The sequence below is a fragment of the Lytechinus pictus genome, chromosome 9, assembly GCF_037042905.1.
Source record: "Lytechinus pictus isolate F3 Inbred chromosome 9, Lp3.0, whole genome shotgun sequence".
Lineage (NCBI taxonomy): Eukaryota > Metazoa > Echinodermata > Echinoidea > Temnopleuroida > Toxopneustidae > Lytechinus > Lytechinus pictus.
The window spans coordinates 8,331,511-8,344,876 of NC_087253.1; the positions used below are offsets into that span (position 1 = coordinate 8,331,511).

The following is a 13,366-nucleotide window of genomic DNA, read 5'->3' on the forward strand; positions in this document are numbered from 1 at the left end:
TTATTTTGACCTCGTTCCATCAGTTTTGACCTATGAGGGTCCTTTGGGGGTACTTTAGACATAACTGACCATTCGCAGATAGGCAGGAATTTTAGGTCTTCAGCGTGTTTTATCTTCTTCCCTTATAAAATGGGAATGCATTTAAATGTCCATCTTGTATAGAATATTATGCTGATTCTAAATATATCAGTTTCAATGACCCTATTGAACACCTTATGGTCATATTTTGAAAATAAATGTTGATTTCTAAAAAACATCCATTCGTAGCTCTGATCAATATTTGTAGCACATTTCGGCCAAAAAAATCATGAAAATTGTCATTTTTGGCCAAATTATGGCCAAAATGACCATTGCTATTGTGATTTGGCAAATGAAAGCACTTTATTTGGAATCTGTGTGCATTTTTACTTAAGATAGACACTTTTAATTGCATGTGGCTACAAAAGCAGTCTGTTAAGGGACCATTTTCCAAAGAGTGGTCAAAATGGTCAATTTTGGTCAAAATTTGGCCAAAATGACCAAAATGGCGTGAGTACGGTCAATAAGAGTGACATTTTTGGAATCAGCGCACAATTTTACCCCGGATAAGCTTGTCAAACCTTCCCCACCAAAAATTCTGAATAAAGCCCCCTATCTCCTAGACTATATGGACCAATCGCACTTGGCTATCTGTCTTGACTATCTAATATTAATTTATATCAAATTCTTCTGAACATCCTAACTTCACTTTAAACTATGCACGGTCATTCATAGAGAAAAGGTGAAATTCTTATAAGCTTTCCTTGACCAATTTTTGTCAGTCTTAATATGGGCAATATCTCTGCCGCAACGAACAGCCGTTCCTAGAAAAATATGACACATAACAGCTCCAGATATGTGTGTTTGTGTTTGTGTTTCTGTTTGTGGTAACTCCCGTAGGAACTCGGCAGGACAGCATTTTGCTGGTAAACGCCAAGCTGTTATATAACCAATTACCAATGAAACATTTTACGTCTAGGTTAATCAGTCAATTGACAAGAATAAAGCAGCATTCTTATCAAAATTCATGATACTGACATTAACATTAGTGTCAATCAAGAGTCATCTGTGAACAATTAATTTTCCTTTTATAAAGAAGCCCCACATTCATTTTAATGTAGCCATTTAGTCCGTTCACTTGCCATTTACTATGAAGAAATTACTGTCGATCAATTTCGTGTCCTTTTATAATCTATTTCAAAAAAATTTGTGCAAATTATTGAACCATACCATTACATAAATGAGCACTATACTGACTATTTTGATACTTCTCGTTGATAATCAAGAAATTCCTGTGAATCAAGTTTTAACCTTTTCCCCATTTCAGGATATTATCATGAAGGAACTGACTTCGTCTGTACCTTACTGCCAAGTCGAGAAGGAATTCAAGTTCTCTATTGGCTCAAAATCAAAGCACCTAACGGTTATTTGTCATGAAGAGACGAAGCAACAAAACCAAATGGTAATGCGCTTATTGCAATTCAAACATACTTTAAACATTTAAAGCAGATACGAACCAACAACACCATCTTGAGTCCTCAACTACTCATACCTAGCCAGTTTCCCGACCCATAATGCTAAAGTAGTCTAGTAATATAGACCCATTTGAATGATAACATGTTAATCAACTACTCAATACATTTTTACCGCAATGATTATGCTATAAGTAGCAAAATAATTACTTTTCACCTCAAAACAATTTAGTTTCTTTATACAAATACAATTAAAGGTCACTTTATTCTCTGTAGTATTAGTAGATATCTGGAAACGTGTATTTTATGACGATGTATTTATAACACACAGTCAATAAGAGACCACACATGACAATTTTCGTTGTACATCCTTATTGATTTGCCAAGCTATTTCTTTGCACCCTGTCTTGAGTAAAAAAAAAGTATATAAGAAATTTCATTGTAAGATTTATCAATATCCATATATGCGTTTTACCTCTAAATCTTCTCTCTCAATCTAGCAAACCGAACATATCCAAACTCAAGGTGAAAAGATTGCCATGTATTTGAGATGATTATAAACTGTTTTGGGAAATTGTTACCACTTTTTAACCGTTTTTTTATAATTAATTGAGTAGGTTTGATAATCTTATCCATCAAACCTGATATTACGGGAAATATGCGTAGTTTGATTTAAAAAAAGAAACGGGTTTCTTGATATATTCTTAAATACTTTTTCCCCAACAAAGATACCCCTCAGCGGTGTATTGAATGGCCAGTGCAGCCCTGTCGTATTCATGCTTCAGTTTACCCCAGAAGAAAATGGGAAGAAGAATATTCGCATTGCAATAAAGGAAAGAGACGAGCCCATATCCGATAGAGAATTCAACGTAGCTATAGAAGGTACAATTAAATATGTTAGCAACAATAATATAATTCAAGCTTGTTTTAACCTAAATTACATTGCATGAAGTATCGACAGGTGATGTTCTTTATGCGATAATAGTTAATCTACATGTAGATACCGTCAACTTCTAAAATTAAGACAGGTCCTGCCAATTGAATTAGAAATGTGATCTTGACATTAATTTTTTTTTAATAAGTAAGACGATTCTCACTCCCCCATGAATAACGATTTTCTTATAACTATTACCACAATTTTACCAAAACAAAACGTACGTACGTTAACATTCCTTGTATTACATAAACAGTTCATTAATGAATTTGATTTCTAAAAGAACATACTGGTCAGCTGGTTACTCTGTTACTCTTTGATAGATCTTTATGATTTCAAATCAACTCCTCAGAATAATGATAGTACTACAAATACTACTACTGCTTTACCACTAATGTTGATAATGATAACGATCCTTATAATATTCTGCTATATTCTTTCATTTTCCATCAGATGAACCGGATTACACGACCAATCGCAGGGTTTCGTAAGTTTTCTTCTTTTTTTTTTAAATAAAATGTAACGTAATTTGGAATATGAACCCGAGGCATGCATTTTCATCCTTAGAGCAATTCAGATCTAGAATGCAAACAAAACGTGCCTTGTGATTTGTAGGACTGCAAAATATTATTTCATATTTAGATAGACCTTTTTATAGTCCAGTCGCTTTTGGCAATCCTGGGGAAAAGTGAAGTACATTGTAAAAGAAATATTAATAAAGAAAATAGTAATAATAGTAACATAATCGCTTTCATGTAAGATATAACTCATAGTAATACGAAAATAAAATTTACCCAATCAAAAACCCAACAAAATTATATTATACCCGGGGGTAGGAAACATAGTGAAACTACACTCTTCTTTTGGAAACAAAGAATAATTGACGTTGTTTGTTTATGGAAATATATTTGTAAACATTATGAATATACTATATAACAGAGAAGGACGATGGAGCTGCTTATCTAACAATCTTATCGAAAGCCTGGCTGACGTGATTCCCAAGCAAAGTGATGCAAACTCCCTTGGCGGCTATCTTGGTTTCTCAGAGTCAACCGTAGAGCAATACCTCGATCGGTCAGATTCTTCTAAGAAATGTTCAAGATCGGGGTTCGTTGAGATGCTAAGTGATTGGAGACGAAGAGTCCGACCTAGTGAGCAGGTAGAGGAGCTTCATCGAGCCCTGAAAGATGCTGGTCTGACATATGTAACATACACTATCCTGCATGGAGGTAACTACCGCTAGTTTTATCCTCAATATTTATTTATTGTATATATATGTATTTATTGTATTAACAGGCAATATGTTGAGAAATGACAAAAAATACCATGAAAATATTACATGAAATAATGCTGTGAAATTGAGCATCTGCCCATAGAACATCTAAAAATACTGAAAATTATATCGAGGGTTTTTTTTTATAATGACAGCTATTTAAAGCTTCATACTAGTCCAGATGATGGCCTTTCGATATTTTCCCCTCCACTCTCACTGCGCATCATCCACTGCACGCTTTTCCTTCACACACCGTAAACAAAATTGTCCACTAGCTGATCGCTCAACCCTCGAATTTTCCCTCTCCCGAAGGTAAATCTTGGGGTCGCGATCAGTGGGCAAGTATAGTGTGTGGAGGAAACGAGTGCACGGAGCTCAGTGAGAACATTGAGGGGGAAAATCTCGAAGTGGCTGCATCTGGACTAGCTGAATATTACAATCCATTCCATGTGTCAACATTAGTAAACACTCTGGAAAGAAAAATTGTTTCCTTTAGACAGTTTATTTGATCTTACACATTTGAAATAACACCACGTGTGAAACACACGTGCTTCGAAAGCGGTCTGGTCTGACAGACAGAAAGACATATGCCTTCAACAATACTGTTCCAATTTTATTCACCTTTTTCTATTTAGTGACTGGCTCATCTAGGCCTACCGTTCCTCAGCGCGTGCAAAAACTTGAGTCAAAGAAATAGAAAACGACAATTCCGTTGACCTCCAGACTCTTAAGCCGTTAACTCAAGAATTGGATGGTCACTGTACGAAGCCTATGGAAATTCGAGAGTCCAGAGCCAGCGGGTTAACCTGAGGATCTCTGAAGTTATAACTCACCTATTAATTTCATCTAATACAGATCATTCACATCGAAATGTGACATAATGTTAATATCAGAGCACATGTTCATGATTTGAAGGGGCGATTATCTTTCCAAAAAATATAATTTTAATAACATTAATGACAACAATCATGCCAACCACAGTAGGCCTAGTTATGTAGTATTGGTAGTGGTAACATCTACATTTTATACATTTTCTATCATATTTTGAAACATTATTATATAATATGTCGAAGAAAACACTATTATATCAGGCGGATAATTGAAGTTTTACAGAGATTACACAGTGTGAACACCTCATGCGTGCGTGAGCCCAGAACTTCAGGCTTTCTTCCCATTCTCTATCTAGTCATTGTCATATACCATGATTGATTGATTGATTGAATTTATTCTTCTTCATTTCAAACAAATTTACAAAGTAAGTAGGAAATGATCAGAATGTGAATAACAGAAAAGAAAAAGGGAACTCACTGGAAAGCATCGCTTCTTTATGTGAGTCCCTGAAATAATTAAATGATTTCAATTTATTAAACACATACACCATGTACAACTCGCTGTAAAAAAAAAAAAGACAAATAGAATGAGTAAATTTTCACTCGCTTCTTACATTCTACTCACATTGGTATCAAACCCAATGTCCACTCAAATTGGATTGAATTGAGAGTAAACACAATTTTACGAGCGAATGTCTCATCACGAAAATTTGATTTGCAGGGATAAAATTCACTCAACAACAAATCTCTGAGAAGCGAATATTAAACGGTCGTATATTATATATATATATATATATATATATATATATATATATATATATATATATATATATATATCTTCTTTGAATAGTATGAATTTCATATATGTATATATTTTACCCGTTTCATTATATATTCCATACATCTCCCTACTTCTAAATTTCCATGTTTCATATATTCTTTAATTTCAAACAGTCCTTCAAATGCTTATATATAGATTTTAATCTAAATTCTTTATATAGTTATACTCTAAATGAGTATTATTTTGAGTTTTATATATACTTTAATTTGTGAACTTCACGTGTTTCCATACTCTTAACAGCTCTTAGCAAAAACTAACAATTAGTTATTTCATTACAGATTATGTTTGAGACAGTATTTCACACATCACAATTATATTCACTTTCATATGTTGTTTGAAGGTTTGCATGGTGGCATGTACAATCGCTGATGTGGTTTACGGTACACCATGTGGAGTGTTGCAGAAACAGTGGAAAGAGGAAGAAAAGGAATGTGATAGGCAAGAAAGTGGAGATTTGAGAGTAGAGTATTCTTTCTTGAAAGTAGTCCTGAAAAGGACTGTAAACCAAAAGAGATTGATTAGTTGAAGAAACAGCTTGAGTAGTAGGATGGATGAGGAGTTGCTGGCTTGAGTCGGCGAGTAGAGATAATGACTAGAAGCAGTAGAGAGACAGCCATATGGCAGCCATATTGAAAAAAAAAAACCCAGCATTTATCACATACATTTATATATCGTTAGCATACATGTTTAAGAAAGTACTTTATTCATAAAGAGTAGTTACACACTAACTCGTGTAAGAATTGTATTTCTGCTTTTATATTGTACATAATAGAGTTTATGTGGAAAATTCTCTGCATTCGGGGACAATTCTAAATATCATGAAAATACAGATTTGTTCAAATTCATGTTTTCTCTCTTACGTTAATATTACAGGTATGTTATAATAAATATTTGGATTTTTTTAAATTCTATTGTATTGGCACATTTTAACAGCCATACTGAATTTGCTTGTAGTCTTTTTTTTTTCTCTTATTCTGAAAAGTGAATTTTTCAGGCGATTTCCTTTTCAGAGTAAGTCTTTAAACGTCGTGTTTTATATGGTAGTGTTAACTCCATATATCCCTGGACAAATCTCATTGTGGAGCGTTGTGGCCCAGTGGATTAGTCTCCTGACTTTCAAACAGAGAGTCGTGGGTTCGAATCCCAGCCATAGCGTAATTTCCTTCAGCAAAAAATTTATCAACATTGTGCTGCACTGAACCCAGGTGAGGTGAATGGGTACCTGGCAGGAAGACATTCCTTGAATGCTTGAGCGCCTATAAAATAGGCAGCCACGCTAAAGCCGGGGTAATAATAATAGTAGGACCCGTTGGGAGAACAGTTATCAGAACTGAAGTGGTTTCCCTGAGTAGATATACCTATATTACTATTATTATTGTTATAATAATAATAATTATTATTATTGTACATTTCATACAGGTCATCTCAAAATTCCCTTTAGCTATTTATGTAAACATATAAATAGTATTATTAGCTCTTGTTGATAATTTCATACATGTCTTTACCTTAATGACTTTTACTGTAAATTACATCTATTTCTTAACTGTAAATACTCCATATCATGCTTATTGTAGATTCAATATACAAAATTCATTGTATCGCTATAACATAAATGGCTACTGTAGTGTATTTCATTATATTGCTATGGTAAATAACACATATATATAGTCGCTTAGTATATTCCGTACATCACTATACGCTAAACATGCTAAATAACTATTATCGTTATTAAATTGATGTATAATGTTTCTTAACGAGAACATTACAGATAAATGTTATCTCTTAAAATCTCGTATTGTAAATTACGTATATCTTAACATCATGTATTATATACAAATATTTTCAAATCTAAAAACAGTAGCTGTTATTGCAAATTCCCCATTATAAATTTCACAACTTCTCTGACATCAGATCCTAATTTTAATAATGTAAATATCATATACCTAAAGTCTATAAAATCACTATCTTAAAATCAATATCTGTTTACTCGAAACAGCACTTATTGTTTAATACCATGCATTTCTTAACACAAATTATTATAATTTCGCTATTTTTTTATTATGCATTAGTACTTTGATGGTTATTGTTGATATATTATAACGAATTTTATCCTTTTTTAAAGCTCATTGAAAATCACTAAATTAGTTTTGGGTGACTTATTGTTGCTTTAGGGTCAATGGGGAATCTCTTTGCTCTCAATAGTAGATCTTGCTAAAGGTTTCACACATTTCCCTATCTTTAAAAAGATCGTACTCTAAATTGCATGCGGCCTTTCTCACTTAAATGGCACGAGTTGTTATATGTCTCATTATTAATCATTTTCAGACAATATTTCACTCATTCATCACATTTATATTCATTATACAGTCAGGCAAAGTCAAATGTCAAAAATACCATTTACGTCGTACATATTTATAAAGATAGGGCAGCCACATTGAATAAAAAAACAGCATTTATCACATACTATTTGTTATATCTTTAGTAATCATGTTATTCGACAGTACTTGCTCTTGTGAAGATTATTTTTTTCATTTACGTTGTACATAATTGAATATAAGCGGGCAATTGGCGGAAATTTTAAATATGAAGAAAGCAAAGATTTCGACAAATTTTACTTTTTTCATTGTGTCACTCCTGTGTCAAAATTACACACATATTATAGTCAATGTGTTTGCATTTTTGTGATTTACATTCTAATGACATATCTAGGCGGCCATACTGGATTTGCTAACATTCTCTCTTTTTTATATCTTTTTCATTTCAATACTCTTAAAAGTTAACTATTCAGTCGATTTATTTTTCAGAGTAAGTCTGAAAACGTCGTGTCTTACATATCAAATATCTTATATTTCTTTTGGTAGTGTAAATTTCATATATCCCTTTACAAATTTCATTGTACATTTCGTACAACTCATCGCTTTACTTTTGAAATTCCATGATATTAACATTTCCAGGAGCTATTTATGTAAATATGAAATATATGAAAAATCTTAGCAGCAATTATTAAAAATTTCATTCATAACCTTACCCTTAATAACTTTTACTGTAAATTCCATTTATTCCTTAACTGTAAATGCTTATTTTATATTACATATACAATATATCTTAATTTTTAAATTTATTACATTGATATGCTTTTATATTTTTTTGTAAATTTTGTATACTTTCACTTAACAGCTCTTATAGTGAATTTCATATATCTCTTTGCTCATAATAGAGTATCTCTTTTTGTAAATTCCACATTGTAAATTCCACACCTTAACAGCTCTTAATGTAAATAGAAAATACATCTTAACTCTAAAAAAAATGTCGTATCTTTCATGTATCTCTTAACTCGAACCAGACTTTATGGTAAAATTTCATGCACTTCTTAATTCTTAACAGCACTTATTGTAAGTTTCATACGTGACTAGCGATCCCAAAGCCAACAATAAATAACCAGGGATGTGAATTCCATATATTTCTTAACAGCTCTCATTGTACATTTTATACATCTCCTTAAGTTTGAAATTCCATAAAATATTCTAAAGACATATCCATGTACAGTGTAAATCTGAAGTATCTATTAAATCTTAGCAGCTCTTATTTGAAATCGCATGCATTTTTTTACCCTTAATGGCGTTTATTGTAATTTCCATCTATTCCTTAACTGTAAACAGTTCATATCATGCTTATTGTAGATTCCATGTACAATATATCTTAATTTGTAAATTTGTTTTATCGCGATGATATTATTCTTTTGTGTCTAAATTTCACATTATTCATACTCGTAACAGCTGTCATAGTGAATGTTATATATCTCTTTACTCTTAATAGAGTATCTTTTTTTTGGTAAATACCACATTGTAAATTCCACACCTTAACAGCTCTTAATGTAAATAAAAAATACATCTTAACTGTAACATTTTTTTTCGGAAATTTCATGTATCTCTTAACTCGAACCATACTTCATGCACTTCTTAATTCTTAACAGCACTTATTGTAAGTTTCATACGTGGCTAGCGATCCCAAAGCCAACAATAAATAACCAGGGATGTGAATTCCATATATTTCTTAACAGCTCTCATTGTACATTTTATACATCTCATTACGTTTGAAATTCTATAAAATATTCTAAAGACATATCCATGTACAGTGTAAATCTGAAGCATCTATTACATCTTAGCAGCTCTTATTGGAAATCGCATACATTTCTTAACCCCTAATGGATTTTATTGTAATTTCCATCTATTCCTTAACTGTAAACAGTTCATATCATATTTATTGTAGATTCCATATACAATATATCCGAATTTGTAAATTTGTTTTATCGCGATGCTATTATATTTTTGTGTGTAAATTTTACATTCTTCATACACGTAACAGCTCTCATAGTAAATTTTATATATCTCTTTACTGTTAATAGAGTATCTTTTTTTGGTAAATTCCACACCTTAACAGTTCTCAATGTGAATATAATATAGTAAATATATATCAATTTTTACGAGCTCTTATTAAATATGTCATACATATAATTACTCTTGCTGGCGTTTGTTGTAAAGTCCATATATTTCTTATCTTTGAGCAGACGATACCACGCATTTTATAGATTCCATATGCAATATATCTCAATTTGCAAGTTTAGTATATCGCTTTACTATAAATAGCTATGATTGTAAATATCATTTGTATTTTAGGGTTTTTTGTTGTAAATTTCTCCCTTACTCTTAACAGCTCTTAAGGTGAATTTTAAATATCTATTCACTATTAATAGAGTAGCTTTTGTAAATTCCACACCTTAACAGCTCTTAATGTAAATATAATATACATCTAAAAAAAAAAAAAAAAAAAAAAAAACGCTATCGTACAGTAAATTTCATGTATATCTTAACTCGAAACAGACATTATTATAAATTCCATGCATTTCTTAATTCTTAACAGCACTTAGATTCATACACGACTAGCGATCCCGTATAAAACTTACAATAAGTAACTAGGCACGTGAAATTAACAGCTCTCATTCTACATTTTATACATCTGCCTATGTTTGAAATTCTATATAATATTCTCAAGACATATTCATGAAAATCAGAAATATCTATTGATTTTTACGAGCTCTTATTAAAATATGTCATACATATATCTACTCTTTTATTGGAAATTCGATCTATCCCTTAACTCTGAACAGTTCATATCATGCTTGCTGTGGATTCCATGTACACTATATCTTAATTTGTAAGTTTTATATATCGCCATATTATATGGCTATTGTTAAAACAAAATCAGTTATGTTTTAATTAGTGAATTCCACATACTCCTTACGCTTAGCAGTTTCTATAGTGAATTTTACATTTCTCTTTAATGTTAATAGAGTAGTTTTTGTGTAAATTCCACATTGTAAAATCCACACCTTAACCATGTTAACAGCTCTTAATGTAAATATGATATACATATCAAATCTAAAAAAAACAATATCATGCAGTCAATTTCATGTATCTCTTAACTCGAATCAGACATTATTGTAAATTTCATGCACTTTTAAGTGTAAGTTTTATACGCGACTAGCTATCCCGTATGAAACTTACAATAAGCAACTGGCTATGTGAATTTCCTGTATTTTTAACAGATCTCACTTTACATTGCATACAACTCATGTGGTATGATGTATTTCTAGTTAAATACATTTTTTTTTATTATAACATAGATTTCGAACAAAATCCTGTTTTCAAACAATTTCTTTTAATCCTGCATCATGATAAAAAGCATTTTATGGTCAATTTGTTTGCATATTCTTGTGTGTGTGATTTCCATTGTAATTTGTATCTTCTGGTGGTCATACTGTATTTCGCAAATTTGCCGATAATGCTGAAATCTACACGAACGGAATCGTTCTGATGTTTAATTACTGTCTTGGAACTGACTGAAACAAGCATTATAAAAAAGAAGGTCATGGCACCTCTAGCCTAGACTACTGAAGTTTCATAGAGATTACACAGTGTGAACATCTCACGCGTGAGTGAGCGCCAGAACTTCATGCCTTTTTTCTTCTTTGTATAATCAAGTACTTGTAAAGGTTATTGGCTACTTTTGACAGATATAATTTTAAGGCAAAGGATGTGCCTTTTTAGCTCATTAAAAATGACAAAAAATTTTTTGTGCGATTGGGTCTTCTTCGTAGGCTCTATTAAATATAAACAAATTAAAACATATGAATGGTACACAAGAAATAACATTTCTTAATTCTTAACAGATCGTACTGTTAATTTAAAATATTCCTAAATGTTAGTAGCCATTACACATTTTGTATTACGTTTTTAAGGAATTGTATATTTCTAAATTCTGAATTGTAAATGTCTCAAACTTCTTGACTCAAATCTGCTTGTCGCTCTAATTTTGTAAACTCCATGTAGCACTTATTAGTTCGTGTTAAGAAGTCTACGCCTATCCTAATTTATCTTAAATCCTTACAGCTGTTATTGCCATTTAAATTATATCTTTACTCTTAACAGCTCGTATTGTAGAGTTCACAGGTTTACTTGTCTTAAATCTATAATATCGTAACCACGATTTTTCTTCAATCGCCCCTTACTTTGGAATAAGATGCCATCTTACATTCATAATGCAAAGTCTGTTAACCACTTCAAGATCCTACTCAGAAGCTAACTGTTAAATAGATGATTCACAATTGACGGTCAATTGGAGGTGCGCACCAATTTGATTATTAGTGTTAATTACATAAGCTGTATCCATTTCCTCCTTATTTTTTTTTACTCCACAGTATAAATCATAACATGATACAGTGCGCTTAAAAACACCAGGAGCATTTCATTTATCTTTTTAACACTTATCTGCTGATAATACTTATTCTTGTTAGTTACACGTATATCTAGCCTATTCATGACTCTTGGTAAGAGGTCTACATACATATAGATGTATATCTGATCTTTTGCAAATTTCAAAATATCATTGAGTTCTTCACACCTTAGATTATATTCACATTTTTCGTTATAACACTTATTACAAGCAAAACATTATGGTAAAAAAACAGTGCGACTTTAACACATGGAAATTCATGTAATTTTGTGTCTTAGATAATAAATTCAAGGTTCTTTACTCATATCTATGTCCCAAAACACACACCCCTCTGTACTCCAGTGTCGTATCATATATATATATATATATATATATATATACCCACACACACACACACACAAACACACACACACACACATATATATATATATATATATATATATATATATACAGTGCGTCCCACAAAAAACGAAACCGAGATTTATCGATGATTCATAACTGCTATCATAACTAAATCACAAATACAATAGACAAATTACCTACCATTTTAAAGCTTAGAATCTCCTCTTTTATCTGAAATTACTTATATTATTTTCCATTCACGCATGAGTGAGCAAAAACAATTTGAAAAGGGGATACCAAAAAGTCACTTGGCGGGCCGTATCTGGGTTTTAAAAAGAAAATCACATTTTTAAAAATTTCAATATCTGCTCTTTAATTTGATACCTCAATTACAGAGAATAGTCAAGAAATAACAAACTTCTGGTTATTTGAAATAAGGCTTGAATTTCAATAATTTCCGAAAATGAAGAGGTTTTACAGGCTAGCGTTCAAACTGACTCGACACTCCGTTTTGTTGATAATCAGCCATGCATGAAGTCTTTTGTTACCGTGCGATAGCTTCTGTTGGAAACCGGTGAAAACACGTTTATTTGATGAAATTATGGAAATACAAGCATTGTTTCGAAGGATCATAACTTTTTTACTTCTTGACCATTTTCTGTGATTAAGGTATCAAAGAAAAGAGCAGATATTGAACTTTTTAGTCATGTGATTTTCTTTTTGAAATTCAGATACCCCCGCCAAATGAGTTTTTGGCATCCTTTCTTCGAATTGTTTTTGCTCACTCATGCGTGAATGAAGAATATAAGCTCTAAGCTATACATTGATAGGTCATTTGTCTATTTTATTTATGATGAAGTTATG

The 13,366-nt window shown here is 31.7% G+C and overlaps 1 protein-coding gene across 1 annotated transcript in view; it reads left to right on the forward strand.

Annotated features, from left to right (window-relative positions):
- LOC135155399 (uncharacterized) overlaps positions 1-5,092 on the forward strand; it is a 28,387-nt gene extending 23,295 nt beyond the window's left edge. The window contains exons 18-22 of the mRNA XM_064104302.1: positions 1,346-1,480; positions 2,219-2,372; positions 2,878-2,911; positions 3,364-3,653; positions 4,333-5,092. Coding sequence (XP_063960372.1) covers positions 1,346-1,480; positions 2,219-2,372; positions 2,878-2,911; positions 3,364-3,653; positions 4,333-4,394 — 675 coding nt within the window. The 3' untranslated portion in view covers positions 4,395-5,092. The remainder of the gene's footprint in view (positions 1-1,345; positions 1,481-2,218; positions 2,373-2,877; positions 2,912-3,363; positions 3,654-4,332) is intronic.
- The last annotated feature ends 8,274 nt before the right edge of the window (positions 5,093-13,366 follow it).